The following is an 18,252-nucleotide window of genomic DNA, read 5'->3' on the forward strand; positions in this document are numbered from 1 at the left end:
GTGAGAAAATTCCAAGGACAGTCACAGACATTATAAAACTGGTATCTTATTCCTTATGGAACATTTGCTTAGGCAACGGAATTGTCTATTGTCTTCTGGCCCTGTTTTAATGGGGGGGGGAGATAACTGGAAAGAGATGACACAGCAGCAAGGGGGGTGGCAGGAAAGAGACCTACACTCCTACAATTTAGAAGAGCAAGAGTATGTGGGGTTCCCATGGTTTGGATGGAATTTAGAGAAGGGAGGCAATCATGAGAGTTCTAGGCTCCATGAGCAAATTGACAGAAGTGAGAGCTGACAGGGAGGGGAAGAGGCAGTGCCTGAAAAGGAGGCTACATCAGGGAACACTCAGGAAGAAGGGCCCACAGACTAACTGACATGCTCACAAGCACCAGTCTTTGGAGGCCTCCATCAGCAGTGGTTCAGTGGACAGCACTTCACCCAGAGTGGCAGCTGCATCCCAGTAAGGACCGAAAAGAAGTCAGAGGAGGAACAGACACTGTTCCCTTACCAGTTCTCTCCTCCCTACTATGACACACAGAGGAGAAAGAGAATTGGGGAGAAGAAAGGGAAAAGGTGTAAAGAGAGACCATTCTCCATTCTCCTTATAGCTGCAGATTCCTGGGTTCGAGTCACTTGCTAAGGGCTGAGTGAGTGGAGGGTAAGAGCAGAACATCAGGGATAAATGTGCCCTTTGTGACAATTAAAAGTTATCTCAAAGCTGAGGGACCTTCTGGATGTTCTAAGGAAGTAGAAAAAGGGATTAGACAGAACATGATTAAAGACAATAATTAGAAAAGGTCAAACCACTTCATGTTTTTCACTCACTGTGTTTAGACTCTCCAGTAAGCCAAAATCAAGGGGTTGGATGTAAGAGATATTTAAAATGTGCAATAAATCTGGCTTGACCAATTTGTTATGATGGAAAAAAGACAAGTAAATGGTGACTTCTGAGTTAATAGTCTGAATTTTACCCTGAACTTTTAAAAGGTAATACTTTAGGCTTCCCATCTTTGAGTACAGTTATGTCATCTACAAAATAAAAGATTTTATGGTGGTTCTTAATCTTGTTTTCATCACAGATTCCCTTGAGAATCTGAGGAAAGTTACATAGTGTCTCCACAAAAATAGGTACATGCACACTCAGAATTTTTTCATACAAATTTATGTAAAATAAGAAACATTGGTGTAAGAAGCCAATCTGAGGGAAAAAAATGAGTGTAGTTCAGTCTATGTTGTTTGCTGTGTCTGTGACAAATCCTTGTAGCTATATCCTCAGAGGACAATAAAAGTATGTGTTTGTGGTTTTTATTTTATTTCATTTTGTTTTGTTAATGGCAAATACCTTCCAATATCTAGCTCTGACAAAGAAGCTGCCTCTGTTCCATCTCACCTTTTCTGCAGAGCATGGAGGTTCTGAAATGATTCGGTGGCTCAGCACAAAAGGCTCTGCAATTTCTTCAAGTTCCTTGCAGTGATGCTCAGAGCCAGGGCTGAGATCCATTAATTAAAGTAACTTCTGCACTTAAGCTTTCCCTCTCACTTTCTAAAGGCGGTCATGCATGTCTTTCTGGGTCATCTCCCTTCTTCCTTCTAGCTAAACTGCATCTAAAGGGAAGAGCCTGGTGACGGCACAGCCCTCCTTGAGTGCATATTGCCCTTAGCTTTGTAAAATCTTACTGATCAAGTTAAGGAGTGTGAATTTCTCTATTTCATCGTCTATAGGAAACATGTGTCTTCTGTTGTTACCCTTGAGTTTCCACTTCTGTCAGCTTCTATCACAGGTCAGAGCTGCCACTAAGCTTGTGATCTAATGCAAAGCTTTCTTCTGATGTTTACTTTGGGTCAACATATAGTAGCTGAAAGTGCAGTATGAATTTTGGAATCCAGCAGGCATGCTCTAAAATCTTGATAGTTATTTCTGCCTCTGTGCCTAATTTTCTTCCTTTTCCTTTATCAAATGAGTGTAAAATTATACCTGGGGCCTTTGTAAGAATTAAAATGTATTAAAATAGGTTTTTTTTACAGGGCTTGGCAGAGAGTAGGAGCATAATAAATATTATCAAACAAACTATATGCCATTTTATTTTTTTAAAGTGATTTGAAGTGCTCTGAACATCAATTTCTTCATCTATAAGATAGATCACTTAAGATATATCCAGTTTATTTCCATCCCCATTTATTAAGTACCAGCTATTGTGGAGTTTACGAAGACAATAAGTGCAGGAGGTTACAAGTGAGTCAGGTAGATACTGGCAGGCAAACAAATAACAAATCAAAGACCTTGGCTGAAATCAAGGCACTGCCACTTGCTGAATAGCCTTGAATAAAGCAATAAATGATGAGGAACCATAGTTTTCTCATTAGTAAATGAGACTAGCAATACTCAACTCACATAGTTAGAAGCCTTATGTGAAATAAGGTGTGGAAGGTTAGTAAGATGCCTGACACATAAAAAGTGGTCAGTAAATGATTAGCATTAGCAGAACCATATTAAGACATTTATAGGTCCTAAGGTCTCTTACTTTTTAAAGTTTTCATCTCAGATTTTATCAAAAATCGTAAATGTACCTATATCTCATATAAAATATACTTGTGTTATAGAATATTTTGAAATAATTTTTATAACTCTATCATTGAAAGTACTAATATAATAGTAAAATTTTATTATATTTTTATGGTGGTAACTCTTTCTTATACATCAATGGAAGAGATAAATTGGGGTTGACTAATTGTTACAACATTCCACTGTATTATTTTCAACACTGAAGTAGTTTTTAATTATTTGAACCAATCACTTTTTTCAGTTCTCAAGTCTTAATGTAAGCACTTGAAAATGCTGTAACTGTAGTGCTCAGTGGATAAGACACACAAACTATCATGTACTAAGAAAAAAATGGGACAGTGCTATTTTGCTTCTGAGGAAGTAGAAAATGAAGGCAGGAATAATGCTGACTAAAGAGCATTAAGGAGGAGTTCAGGAAGATAGCACATCTTAGCTGTGATAAATAGATAAGAATCTAACCACTGAAAGGTACATGGTCTTATGACTAGAGAAATGGTCTCCAAATACAGGTCTGAACAGTTCAGTTGTGCAAGATATTCATTAGGGGATGGGAGGGGGGAAAGGAGAAAATGGAATAACATGTTTGTTTTACTTATAATATCTAATTAGTATATGTTTACAGTGTACTTAGCATTATTAGTATAGCACTCTATGTGTGTATGTGTGTGAGACACATAGGTAATTTACAAATGAAATAAAACACACGTTGAAAATGCATTACAAAGAGTTTGGAGACCTGCAGAGCACAGGAGATCAGGGATGATAGAAGTTATGACCATTTGGTGAAGACTTTTAACTGTTCTACAAAGGAGAAGTATGTTATTTTGCAGGCTAGAGAGAGCCATGAAAATTTTAGGCAAAAGAGTGAGCTCTAATTTAGGAAGTTCAATCCAGAGGAAATGTGCAATTTGAATGCAAGGAGTGAAAGACTAGAGTTCAGAAAAGCAATTAGAAAACAGGCTTATCAATAAATAATTTTACCTATCCCCCCCAGAAAACCTGGATAAGAATAAGACTTACCTAATGTTCAGCCCTCAAATGAGTTGTCACCTCCCCTGAGATTTCTCCTCTAACCACACTCACATCCCCCAGGCTGGTGAGCTGTTCCTCTATATAATCCAAAGTTACCTGTGCTTATTCCTTTCCAGAATTTAATATGCTAAATGTTAATTTCTTGCTTGCTTGTCTGATGATTCCTCTTTAGTTGTAATTCCTGAGGGTAGGAACTGGAACTTATTCATAGTTGTATGCCAGATATCTTCTGTAGTGTCTGGACTACAGAAGCTATTCAATAAGAAGTTGATGAATCTAACTGAGACGCTTCACTCCATCTCCTGCTTCCAGCCATTCAGTGGTGTAATTCCTACTTCTTGCAGATATCATCTTAGATATCACTTTCTCCAGAAACGTGCATCTCCATTAGCACAATCTCATTTAATTATAATTACACGTATAATTGTTTTTCCTATTAAGAAGATGACAGGAGGGATGCCTTCAAGATGGTGGAGGAGTAAGATGTGGAGATCACTTTCCTCCCCACAAATACATCAAAACTACATCTACATGTGGAATAACTCCTACAGAACACCTACTGAACGGTGGCAGAAACCTCAGACTTCCCAAAAGATACCCTCAGGCGACCTACACACAGAGGCGGGGCCAAATCCAAAGCTGAACCCCAGGAGCTGTGTGAACAAAGAAGAGAAAAGGAAATTTCTCCCAGCAGCCTCAGAAGCAGCAGATTAAATCTCCACAATCAACTTGATGTGCCCTGCATTTGTGGAATATCTGAATAGACAACGAATCATCCCAAAATTGAGGCAGTGGACTTTGGGATAAAGTGTAGACTTGGGGTTTGCTTTCTGCATCTAATTTATTTATGGTTTTATGTTAATCTTAGTTTAGTATTTACAGCTTATTATCTTTGGTAGATGATTTGTTTACTGATTTGGTTGCTCTCTTCCTTTTCTTTATTTTGAGAAGAAAGTGTATTCTGTTTGTTTTTTTTTGATGGAATGTCCTATAAATATCAATTATGTCCATGTTGTTTAATGTATCATTTAAGCTGTGTTTCCTTATTTATTTTCATTTTGGAAGATCTGTACATTGGTGAAAGTGGGGTGTTAACATCCCCAACTATGATTGTGTTACTGTCAATTTCCCTTTTATGACTGTTAGCATTTGCCTTATGAATTGAGGTGCTCCTATTTTGGGTGTATAAATATTTACAATTGTTGTATCTTCTTCTTGGATTGATTCCTTGATCATTATGTAGTGGCCTTCTTTGTCTCTTGTCTTTGTTTTAAAGTCTATTCTGTCTGATATGAGAATTGCTACTCCAGCTTTCTTTTGATTTCCATTTGCATGGAATATCTTTTTCCATCCCTTCACTTTCAGTCTTTATGTGTCCCTACGTCTGAAGTGGGTCTCTTGTAGACAGCATATATACAGGTCTTGTTTTTTGTATCCATTCAGCCAATCTATGTCTTTGGTTGGAGCATTTAATCCATTTACATTTAAGGTAGTTATCGATATGTATATTCCTATTACCATTTTCTTAATTATTTTGGGTTTGTTATTGTAAGTCTTTTCCTTCTCTTTTGTTTTCTGCCTAGAGAAATTCCTTTAGCATTTGTTGTAAAGCTGGTTTGGTGGTGCTGAATTCTCTTAGCTTTTACTTGTCTGTTAAGGTTTTAATTTCCCCATTGAATCTGAAAGAGATCCTTGCTGGGTAGAGTAATCTGGGTTGTAGGTTTTTCCCTTTCATCACTTTAAATATGTCCTGTCACTCCCTTCTGGCTTGCAGAGTTTCTGTTGAAAGATCAGCTATTAAACCTATGGGGATTCCCTTGTGTTATTTGTTGCTTTTCCCTTGCTGCTTTTAATATTTTTTCTTTGTATTTAATTTTTGATAGTTTGATTAATATGTGTCTTGGCATGTTTCTCCTTGGATTTATCCTGTATGGGACTCTCTGTGCTTCCTAGACTTGACTGACTATTTCCTTTCGCATATTATGGAAATTTTCAACTACAATCTCTTCAAATATGTTCTCAGTCCTCCTTTATATCTTCTTCTTCTGGGATCCCTATAATTTGAATGTTGGTGCTTTTAATGTTGTCCCAGAAGTCTCTGAGACTGTCCTCAATACTTTTCATTCTTTTTTATTTTTTCTACTCTGCAGTAGTTATTTCCACTATTTTATCTTCCAGGTCACTTATCTATTCTTCTGCCTCAGTTATTCTGCTATTGATTCCTTCTAGAGAATTTTTAATTTCATTTATTGTGTTGTTCTTCATTGTTTATTTGCTCTTTAGTTCTTCTAGTTCCTTGTTAAATGTTTCTTGTATTTTTTCCATTCTATTTCCAAGATTTTGGATCGTCTTTACTATCATTACTCTGAATTCTTTTTTAGGTAGACTGCCTATTTCCTCCTCATTTGTTTGGTCTGGAGGGTTTTTACCTTCCTCCTTCATCTGCTGTTTATTTCTCTGTCTTCTCATTTTTGCTTAACTTACTGTGTTTGGGGTCTCCTTTTTGCAGGCTGCAAGTTCACAGTTTCCATTGTTTTTGGTGTCTTCCTGCAGTGGCTAAAGTTGTTTCAGTGGGTTGTGTAGGTTTCCTGTTGAAGGGGTCTGGTGCTTGTGTTCTGGTGGATGAGGCTGTATCTTGTCCTTCTGATGGGCAGGACTACGTCTGGTGGTGTGTTTTGTGGTGTCTGTGAACTTCTTATGATTTTAGGCAGCCTCTCTGCTAAGGGTGGGTTTGTGTTCCTGTCTTGCTAGTTCTTTAGCATAAGGTGTCCAGCACTGGGTCTTGCTGGTCGTTGAGTGGAGCTGGACCTTAACATTGATACAGGGATCTCTGGGAGAACATTCACAGTCTGATATTACATGGGGCCGGGAGGTGTCTTGTGGACCAATGTCCTGAACTCGGCTCTCCCACCTCAGAGACTCAGGCCTGACACTTTGTTGGAGCACCAAGACCCTGCCAGCCACACGGCCAGGTACATGAGTAGTTTCTTGATTTTTTGGAATTCTGAGGTCTTCTGCCAGCATTCAGTAGGTATTCTGTAGAAGGTGCCCCACATGTAGATGTATTTTTGATGTATTTGTGGGGAGAAAGGCGATCATCATGTCTTACTCTTCTGCCATCTTGAAGGTCTCTGGTGTGCTGAAGAGCTTGCTGAAATGCAGATTCCTGAGATCCACTCCCAGGCTTGAGTCAATACATCCAGGTTGGGCCCCAAGATGTGAGCCCCAAGATTTTTAACCATGTCCTCTATTCCTCTATGCATTACTTCTTAAAACTACATGTTTCTCTATAATTACCTCAAAATATTTCATATAAATAAATGTATTAATTAATTTTTAAAAGTACTTTACTATAGCATCAAAAAAAGAATAAATCTGACAAAAGATATCTAAGACCTGTACACTGATAACTACAAAATATTTCTTAGAGAAATTTTAAATGACTTAAATAAATGGAGATATGTCCATGTACTGTAAAGCCATATTGTTAACATGTTAATTTTTTTGTGAAAATTGAGCTAAAGATGCACTGAAATTCCAATCAAAATCTCAGTAGTGTTTTTCAAAATTTACAAGCTAATTGCAAAATTCAAATGGAAATGCAAAGAATATAGCCAAAATAGCTCTGAAAAAGAAGAGCAAAGTAAAAAGAATTAACTTACATGATTTCAAGACAGATCATATTGCTACAGTAATCAAGACAGTAATAAATGAGATAGCAGAGAGAGTTAAGTAGTTGTTGACCTACACATATAATGCTAATTGACTTATCTTTTGGGCAGGGATTTTGCAAGCAACTTTTTATTAAGGAAATGCCAAACATTTACAAAAATAGAGAAAATAGTTTAATGAGCAGCTATTTGCAGCTTCACCAATTTTCGACTCATCAATGTGTTTCATCTATGCCCCAACCTAATTCCCTGTGCCTCCGTGAATTATTTTTAAGCAAACCTCAGACCGCTCCATCACTTCGTCGGTAAATACAGTCAATTCTCATTTTTCTGTGTATCTATGTTCTATAAATTCATCACAAACTCTGAATTAGCAAATACTGAACCATTGCTTATGGGGGAAAAACAGGGTTAGGTTCCTGCAAGCCTCTGATCACCTGTGGACAACTGGTCAATACATAGCCTTGCCTTATGCATGTCTGTTTAAAGACATCTGATATAATATATAATGTTGATTTATTAACATTGAACTCACGGTCAGCAACACCATAACTCATAATGGAAAGAGGTTTACCTAATGCATCATTTTTCTCTGCAATGTACAGCTAATTGACTTTTTTTTTTATTGGAATATAGTTGCTTCACACTGTTTTCTCAGTTTCTGCTGTAGAGCAAAGTGAATCAGCCATACATATACATATATCCCCTCTTTTTTGGACTTCCTTCCCATTTAGGTCACAACAGAGCATCCAGTAGAGTTCCCTGTGCTATACACAGGGAACTAATAGGTTCTCATTAGTTATCTATTTCATGCATAGTAATGTATATATGTCAATCCCAGTCTCCCAGTTCATCTCACCCCCATTCCCCCTTGGTAGCCATACGTTTGTTCTTTATGTCTGTGTCTCTGTTTCTGCTTTGCAAATAAAATCATCTGTACCATTTTTCTAGGTTGCACATATATGTGTTAATATACGGTATTTGTTTTTCTCTTTCTGACTTACTTCAATCTGTATGGCAGTCTGTAGTTCCATCCACGTCTCTACAAATGACCCAATTTCATTCCTTTTTATGGCTGAGTATATATTGTATATATGTACCACATCTTCTTTATCCATTCCTCTGTTGGTGGGCGTTTAGATGCTCAACATCACTAATTATTAGAGAAATGAAAATCAAAACTACAATGAGGTATCACCTCACACTGGTCAGAATGGCCATCATTAAAATATCTACATGCAATAATTGCTGGACAGGGTGTGGAGAAAAGGGAGCCGTCTTAACACTGCTGGTAGGAATGTACATTGATACAGCCACTATGGAAAACAGTATGGAGGTTCCTTAAAAACCTAAAAATAGAACTACCATATGACCCAGAAATCCCACTACTGGTCATATACCCAGAGAAAAACATAATTCAAAAAGATACATGCACTCCAGTGTTTTTTGCAGCACTATTTACAATAGCCAGGACATGAATGCCAATTAATTTTTGACAGTGGAGAGAAGGTAGTCTTTTCCAAATGGTGGCACAGAACAACTGGATAACCATATACTAAATAAATAAATAAATAAATAAATAAATAAATAGTTAGATTCCTACCTCATAGCATGAACAAAATGTAACTCAAAATGAATCATAGACATAAACATAAAAATTAAAACTATAGAACATCAAAAAGAAAACGTAGAAAAACTTTGTGACCTTAGGTTAGGTAACAAACCTAACTTATTGCTTAGTACAACAACAAAAGCACAAAGCATAAAATAGATTGGATTTCATCAACCAAGAACTTCTGCTGTTGGAAAAATGCTAAGACATGCCGGAAACTGGTAAAAAAATATTTGCCAGTCTGATACCTGCAAAAGGAGTTCTATGTAGAATATAAAAAGAACTCTCAAACCTCAATAACAGCCCCATAAAAATGGTAAAATATTCTCACACTCTCTTCACCCAAGAAGATATACAGATGGAAAGTAAGCAAATATAAAGATGCTCAACATCAGCACTCATTAGGGAAATTGAACTTATAACAACAAGATTCTAGTACCTGCTTATCATAATCACTAAAATGAAAAAGACTGACCATATCACGTGTTGCAAGGACTCTCACACTGGGATGATAGGAATGTAAAGTGGCACAACCATGTGGAAACAGTATGGCAGCTTCTTAAAAGTTAAAAATAAAACTAACCAGATGATCTAGTCATTACAGTTCTAAGTATTTATCCAAAAGAAATAAAGCAAATATTCATAAAATACATACATAAATATCTTCATAGCAGCTTTATTTGTAATAGCCACAAGCTGAAAATAACACAAGCATCCACCAAAAGGTGGAGGATATGCAAGTTGTGCCATCTACACACAGTAGAATACTGCTCAGTAATGAAGAGGAATGGATTCTTGATCATTGTAACAAGGATGACACTCAATTTAATTTTAACTTAATTATGCTGAGTGAAATTAACTAAACAAAAGGAGTACATAATGTTGTGTCTATTTACATAAAGTTTTGTAAAAGTGAAAACTTACTCTAGTGATAGAAAGCGGATCAGTAGTAATCCAGTGATAATTGTGGTATGAGAAGGGGCTGGGGGGAGAGAATACAAAGGAACACAGGGAAGATTTGAAGATGACATATATGCTGATCATCTCCACGATGCTAATTAATGGTTTCATGACTGTATATCTATACATGAGAACTTTTCAAAGTTATACACTTTAAACATGTGAGCTTTTTATATAACTATTATACATCAGTAAAGCTGTTAAAAAAAAAAGGCAGCTTCTCATTGACCTAAAATAAAGATCAGATATTTTTCATAGTATGTGAGGTCCTGCATGATCTTACTCCCTGTCTACCTCTCTAGTCTCACCTTGAGACACCCTCTGCTCCCACTTTTTATATGCCATCATATTTGGCCATTTCATTCTTCAAGGTCGTGCGGTCTTTCCCATCTGGAGGCCTTGCAAATGTCATTCCCTCTGTTTTCCCACACTTTGCCTAGTTAGCTCTCTTTCATCCTTCAGTTCTCACTGCAATACTTCCCTCAGAAAAGATTCATCAAACACCCTAAATAGTTAAGGCTTTTATAGTAAGAACTTTCCCTGGCATTCTCTACTTTTTCTTTTTTATAATTTATCACAAATTTTATTTAAAATTTTGAGTAAATTTTCAATTTATGTCTACACACACTACAAAAATAGAATAATTTACATATATTATCAAGTTAATACTGTTAAAGAACTAGTTATATATAATTATGACAGTTTTACATATAAGGAAAGAGACTGAGTAATTTTAAGATCACACAAGTACTCGTCAATGGCAGTGATTTGAACGCAACCCTCTCTGACTTTAAAGCATGCAGTCTCAATTAGTGATTAATGATTCCATGATATAATATCCATTATGATAGGGTACCAGAAAAAAATCTAATCTGGAAGTCAAAGCATGATCTCTAAATAATATGGCAGCGGGTGTATAGGTGTTACTCCCAGACAAGCACTTGGAAGGGTCTAAAATAGGTTGTACTATCTGACATGTAAGCCAAACATGGAAATGGAGAGTCCAGAAAATGATCCTGAAATTTGGAGATCAAGATAGGCATCAGGAAGTTAGCAATGAATCCTTGCAAGATAGGGTAAACACAATGGTATACTAGGTAGACTGTGGGACTGGGCAAGTTACCAAGGCAAAGATCCAGTAATTAAGTGCAAGATGAGAACCAAGACATCTCCAGGTCTAAGCAGAAACTTGTGGAGAAATTTAGAGACCAGAAGAGAGTAAATGTGCCTTGATACTGAGTGCTAGAATGCTGGTTTGCGTTTCTAAAATTTCTCCCTGTCCACAACAGACCTTCACCTTACCACTCCCTTATTATCCCATTCCAAGTTCAAGGATGTCTCAGAAGAATTAGTCTACAAATCTGAAGATTCCAAATGTAGGAGTCACATGGTAATAGCATAGGGCAGAAGACAAAGAAGCTGGAAATTGCAAATAAATATTAATTCAATATTCAATTATCTCAGTATTTGTTTACAATAGCCAGATGTTATAATATAAATTGCATTCATTGTCTATTCTATTTTCTTCTTTTCTAAATTTAAAAAAAAGCGCTTATTTGATAAGGGTTTGAAACTTGAATCAGTAGACAGGTTTTGGTTAAATGACACTGTCACTTGACAGGTAAAAACATCATGGTATTCAAAATTCTTCATCCTCCAAGTGGGTCAGTGGCCTAAAGTACAGGAGTGTTCATAAACTATCTTTGTAATATATTGCCACCTGTCAGTGAAAAAGGACTTAAATTAAGAGCTAAAATACTACCAATATCTAAGATAAATTTATTTATTTAAAGGGGGTGACTTTTTAACCAAACCTCTCACCTGCTACATTATAATTTACACCAGTCAGTAAAAAGTAGACATTTTCACAATATTAACAATCTGCACAAACTGTAGTAACTTAACTATATTTCAATAGTGTGTCATTCTCACAAGGGGAGGCTTATTTGTTCATAAAAAGTATAATCTTTGCTTTCAAATAAATCTTTTTGTAGCATGTGTATCTTCGTGATTGAAATGAATAAGTACATATACTCAATTTTTATAGAAATAGCGCTATCTAAATAACAAACAGAATTTTTCATTGACCATCTTAAATGGATTATATAACTTTAGAGACCACTGTGTTTTCCAAATGTCTCATTAATATCCCTGCTAGACATAAATTACAGTCAAATCCTCTATTCCTTATTTGGCTTGCTTCTAAATTTGGCTCCCTCATACATTGTAAATCAAATTTGATCCATATTGAAAAGAGTATGATGTTTTTAAACTGGTCTCTTTATGGATAATAATATGTAAGTATAAATTAATAAGCAATATTCAGCAGCCTGGAATCTAATCCAATTGTTAAAAGTTCAATGCTGTCCATAACCATCAGTTCTGGACTGATTGGCAAAACTGAATACATATTTTAAAATAACATAAATGATGTTGATAAACTGATTTAGCCATGACTCTTGTATCTTAAATAGTGTAATGTTATCATGTTGCCCTGCAATAACTATTCTTTTCAGAACTAGGAGGATCCAACTTTAGGATTTTAAGTTCAGTGAGACCTTTAGGTTTCTACCAAAAGTAGCACAGACTGTTACTTCCTCTTTCCTAAAAGAAGTCGGTCTAAATTCTAGTGGCATATCAAATAAAATCACAACAGCCATTTCTGTTATTTCTCAGGTTGCTTCAGTAGGTCGATGCACTGGTGAAATAATAGGTTATACTTCAGGAGCATAAGAGGGAGAAAAGGACAAAAATTCTAATTAAGTTTGATATCCTTATATTTCTGGAATGATGAATACACAGGAGGATATGGTAATCCTGAATGTCAAGCTCATTTTCACAGAACTTCTAAAAATTTTTAATAATGCTTTAATTTCTCACCTTCAAGTAAGACTCAAGATACAGTTTTGATAAAGGTCTTGAAAGAGCCCAAATGCAAACTCAGATGTCATGTTTTTATGTTTGAAAAGTGCAGTGCGAGCAGCCCAGGTTTCAGGTATCAGGTCTATCACGGCCTTGTTACACGGGCTGCACTGCAGAGAAACCACCATAAATCAAAACATAATTTTATGTTTGTACTTGTCCTCCTCTATGTTTTTATGCTGTTTCTTTTTATATTTGATTTTTGAGGTCATTCTTGGTTTGAGGTGAAATACCTCAAGCTTCATATTAAAATAATGCTGGTGATATTATAGTATAAGTTTTAATAACCAAATTCAGGGTCACCTTTTTTCCACAAGTTTTAAAAGGAACTGTCATAAAGTTGTCAAAAGAAAAATAACCTGTAACTCCCTAACCCTTTTAAATATAAGAAGGTATTATGTGGGTTTATTGCATAATTTCTTGAAGGGCAAAACATTTCTCCTATCACTGCATATTTTCACAATGATCTTTTATCTTATTTATTATTACTTGGAAGTTGTTTCAGACTTCATGAGAGTTTCTTACCACTTAGTTGATTTGCAGTAAAACAGGAAAAAAAAAAAAACTTTTTAATAATTTTCAGAATAGCTATTCTTCCAGACGGAAGTCTACGGATCCTAAATGCTTCTAAATCAGATGAGGGAGAGTACGTTTGCCAAGGGGAAAATGTCTTTGGTTCTGCTGAAATCATAGCTTCCGTTTCTGTGAAAGGTAAGAAAATGTGGCTAAATGTTTTATAAGCATAGTTTCATGGCCATATCAGAAAGTGAATAAATATAACGTGTGTATGTGTATTTGCACGTATGTGAGTGCATGTTCCTGTTCAAGAAATATATTGTACACAAAGAGCTAACACAATCGAATTGTCCCTTTCCATTATTTAGGGGACTATGAAGAAAGGAACACCTTGTTGGTAGAAATTTAAATATTATCCTCTGAACAAACTATGTGGGAGGATAAAGAAAGTTTTCTGAAGTTTTAGTCGATGTCTCAAAATTTAAAAGTATGCCAACAGTATGAAAATATTTTCCTGAATCAAGATTAATTTTAGCATCAATCAGTAATTTTCCTTTGTTACCCCTTCAACTGGGGGTTTGGGGCAAAAAAAAAAAAAAAGAGTAGCAGAAGGAGGACGTGAACATGTGGTGTTGAAATATACATCAGATGAACTGACACCAGAGCTATTCTTTGATTTCTGCATCAATGGAATTTTTATACACTGTAACTTTTTAGTATTATAAATATTACTGCTTAAATGTTTCTGTTAGTTTTCTAGTTCTAAAGTGAACTAGATTCCAAGCCTAGAACCTTCTTTTGTGACTACCTGTCATTGTTTAGTACTAAGAAAATCTCCTATCTTAGACATTCTCTTCATTTGGTAAAGGAATACTTTTCACTATGAAGTATATCACTAAGTTTTTCCATTTGTGCATGTAGTATATAATGAATCATACTTTGGCCACAAAAAATATAGTAATGTTCATTTTCCCCTTTCTTTAGAAAGAGAAATGTAATTAAAATACCCAGCACTCTGATATCTTAGAAAAGAGCAAACATCCAGGGAAGGAAGGAACATAATTTTAAAAATGTCTTCACTTATAGCATACATTACTAGAATCCAAGTCAGTCTTCCAGTCCACGTCTCATTCCTCGTGTGTGCTAAACAACGTTTTTCATAGTGAGGCAGTGCTGGATCCACAGACTTTTTAAATTTAATAATAACAAAAATGTTCTCTGTTAATCACAAGTGGAATATTTAGTTACTCAGAACATTCTAATTCTCACAAAGTTTAAACTGCAGTATGCTGTGATGACCTGTCTTCTCTGATGAAGACAGAATTTAGAATGCCACACAGAATATTTGACTTCCAGAATGTTAATATTTACAGTGGCATTCCTTTCCTGGTATCACTCTTTCTGAGACTGATTTGAAGGATGCTGCATATTAAAGGATCTTATCAGTGGTTAACAATGGTCCTTCATCAGGCTATGCTATTGCAAACAGTAGAGCTGAAATAGGAAAATTAGGATAATTTTTCATCTGTGTCAGGCTTCTTGAGGTATCTACAATCAGGAACCTAATTAGGAAAAAAAAAGTATCAAAATCCTGTCTCCATCACCTCCCTACTTTATTAAAAAATATATCATATTGCAGTTGTTTGATCATTAGCTTAACTAACCCTTAGATGTACAGCTGATATTAGCCTTTATTGGTTTAAAGTTGTTCTAAACCCAGTAAAAATGTATCTATTTTTTTTAAAAATTTAATTGAATCATTAGTTAATGTAAACATTTTTTCTCAAAAAACATTTCTATTCAATATTTTGCTTTTTTTTAGATCTCAATTAAAGCATCCACAGTCTATCAAAGGGGATATTTTATAATCAGCCAGAGGTGCCTCTTCTACTCCTCTACTTACAAGGTTTTGTAAACTATAAAGTGAATACAAGCTGGTATAGTAGTAGTATAGTTTTTATCTCCTTTAAGATAGTAATTTGAAGGGAGGGGCTCCATATAACCTTTAAAGTGAACTCACTTGAATTATTCCTCCTTAGATGTGAAGCATTTTTTATTGTAAAAATTCTTTTATTTATACTTGATGATCCTTGAAGGTGGACAGGGAGAGTACAGCTTCTTTTTTCTAATGTTCCTCCTTCCAGAGCACAAAATGCTCTTTCTAGTTATGTAGTCGTTCCTCTTTTTCATCCAAGCTGACTTCTTAACAGGAATAGGAACTTTTAAATCATCTGTTCCCTACAAATGCCTAGTAAAATGCCCTAACGTACAAAATGGTAATATTTCAATTAATAATAGTTTATTAAAAGATATGTATCTGGAGCAACTATATTACATAGATTCCTTATTTAATTTTTTCTCTATTATTTAAAATACAGAATGAAGATGAAAACTATATGTTATGCTAATTAACATATTTTTATTTCTATAGAACCTACAAGAATAGAACTTACTCCTAAAAGAACAGAGTTAACAGTGGGAGAAAGCGTCGTCCTTAACTGCAAAGCAATTCATGATGCTAGTTTGGATGTCACTTTCTACTGGACACTAAAAGGACAGCCTATCGATTTCGAGAAAGAAGGTGGACATTTTGAAAGCATCAGGGCCGTAAGTTAATAAAATTTTATTCTTTGAGTAATGATACTTTTAGAAATTTAGACTCAAATGTAAAAACTTTCTTCTCTGTGAAATGTTAAGGAAAAATTAGGACAAAATTCAAATTGATTCAAACAATTATTTTATTTCATTATTTTATGTTATGTCAAACTGAAAATAATACTTATTTAAAACTCCCCCAGTAAGAAATTGAGAATATTTGATTATGCAGATCTGGTTTCTTTGCCATTTTTTTCTATTTGATTAGTATTGTCAATATTTACACCTTACTTCTCAAAAGTTATGTGGCTACATAAACATAAAAGTGTTATTTAAAGCATTCTTAGCAATTATGATACAATAAATAAATGAAATAAGCCTGACTGTCCTACTCCTGAAGAAATAGTAATTCTTGGAGATTCTTTAATGTCTCACAGGCTATAGAGCTTAAACATGCAACCCAAAGTCAGAAATGCACATTAGCCTTAGACAAACATTCACAGACATGCTCATTTCTCATCTGCCAAATCTTTCCTTGTAATATCTTCTTTTATATATCTATGTGACAATCAACTAAATGGAGTAAGAAATCTTTTGAACCAAATTCTATAGTATGATCATAGTGTCTTAACAGAGAAGTAGAAAAATGATCTTTTCCCCGACTGGCTTTTTTAAAACATAAAAGAGTAACATAATGATGGAGAGAGACAAGGGCAATGGAACTCAGGTGGCAGAGAGAGATTTTGGCTGAAATATCTCTTCTATATTGGTTAAAGAGGTGGATCCAGATAGAAACTATGTCTACAAATACAATTTAAAATGCTGCCACATACTTATTAACATCAGTTTATTCTTCTGTAAACATTTTGGGAAGCACTGTGAGACCACAGCTGTAATGAGCCCAAACATAAAAAACTTGGCTTGGATTGAATTTTATTTTAAAGATAATGTGATACAGTGGGAAAAGCCCTAGACCCAAAGTAAGGAATTTTCTGGGTCAAGACCCAGCTCAGTCCTTAATCAGCTGTGTAACAAAAAGCCAGTCACTTGATTTGCCTTGGCATTAATCTCATAGAGCACTAAAGTGAGGGAGTTGGACCAGATAATTTCTAAGACCCCTTCTTACTCGAGAATTTGATAAATTTGTATTAGCAGAATAGTAAGAATGAATTTTCTTTGTTGCATTTGCCAATGTAACTTAAACACTTTCTTCTAAATTATTCCTTTCATCCTGATTTACTTTGCAGTTAATGAGAGACTGTATAAATAAGAAAACATTACCCAACTGCATTATTCACATCTCATTAAATAAATCGATTTTAATTGTCAATGGTTATGTTATATATAAAATATTTATATCATGTTAAACTCATTTTCCTTGAATTTGCAATTTTTCTTTTTTATTTACCTTGGGTCGATCATAGCTTCAAATTTAAAACAAATTGTATGCTATGAGTGTCATAAAACAAAGCCAGAAAAATATGACACAAAAATATTACATTTGAAAACAAAAAAATTATACCATCAAAAATATTTTGTCTTAGGATTAACTGTAAACATTCATCTTGATTGATCAGAAATATAAAGAAAAAATGTCTAAACTAAATTTTGTATTTTCTTCATAGAAGCAGCCTCCCTCTTTATTTTAAAATATCAGTAGAGAAATTAATTGTCTGATAAATTATATGAATTCTTGTTTTTGTCTCTTATACGTTACCACTTTAGTTTCAGGTCTATTCATTTGTATCAATAAATACCTTTAATCCTTTTCATAAGGTTGGCAGTTAATAATACCTGCTGTATCTCTCTTTACACATATGCTGTTCCTGCCCTTGAGAATTACAAAATTGACTCCTTACTCCATGCAAACCTATATTGCTACAAGCCATAATAAATTAAACTCAGTTTGTAGACAGTGATAATAAACTCCAGAATAGAAAAATAAAGCAAATTAATATATTGAGAAGTGAGAAAAATATTTAGCTTAAGGTTATGTAGAATATATCACTTTAGCTTATTTTAAAAAATTAATAGAAATATGTTTGTACTTAAGATATTTGGAAGATTCAAAACTGCAAAGTTAGAAGAAATTGTCTATTCCCTCTACACCAATTACCTCAAACACTGATTGGGTCCTCGCTGGCTTCAAGGACATACATGGGAGAGAATGCCATTCTGTGACTTGAAAAAGTCAGAGAAAAAAAAGAAAAACTTTCTATCCCCATCCTGCCTTTCACTTTGTGAAATATAATATGTCTGAGAAATAACATGTTTTAGAAGGAGGGATGAAAGTGTTATAAAGAAGCGAGATTTGGGAAAGCCTGTGGTCATGTGGATACTTTCTGTTTGAGAGGCCAATTGAAGACTCTGGGAATAAG

The 18,252-nt window shown here is 34.9% G+C and overlaps 1 protein-coding gene across 3 annotated transcripts in view; it reads left to right on the plus strand.

Annotated features, from left to right (window-relative positions):
* Positions 1–18,252, plus strand: part of CNTN5 (contactin 5) — a gene marked incomplete at both ends in the record, with an annotated part of 851,694 nt that overhangs the window by 631,067 nt on the left and 202,375 nt on the right. For all 3 annotated transcript variants that reach the window (XM_082627404.1, XM_082627405.1, XM_082627406.1), the window contains 2 exons: positions 13,347–13,474; positions 15,711–15,886. In XM_082627404.1, the coding sequence (XP_082483530.1) occupies positions 13,347–13,474; positions 15,711–15,886 (304 nt within the window). The remainder of the gene's footprint in view (positions 1–13,346; positions 13,475–15,710; positions 15,887–18,252) is intronic.

Source organism: Mesoplodon mirus, assembly GCF_964341445.2.
Source record: "Mesoplodon mirus genome assembly, chromosome: 7".
Taxonomy (NCBI): domain Eukaryota; kingdom Metazoa; phylum Chordata; class Mammalia; order Artiodactyla; family Ziphiidae; genus Mesoplodon; species Mesoplodon mirus.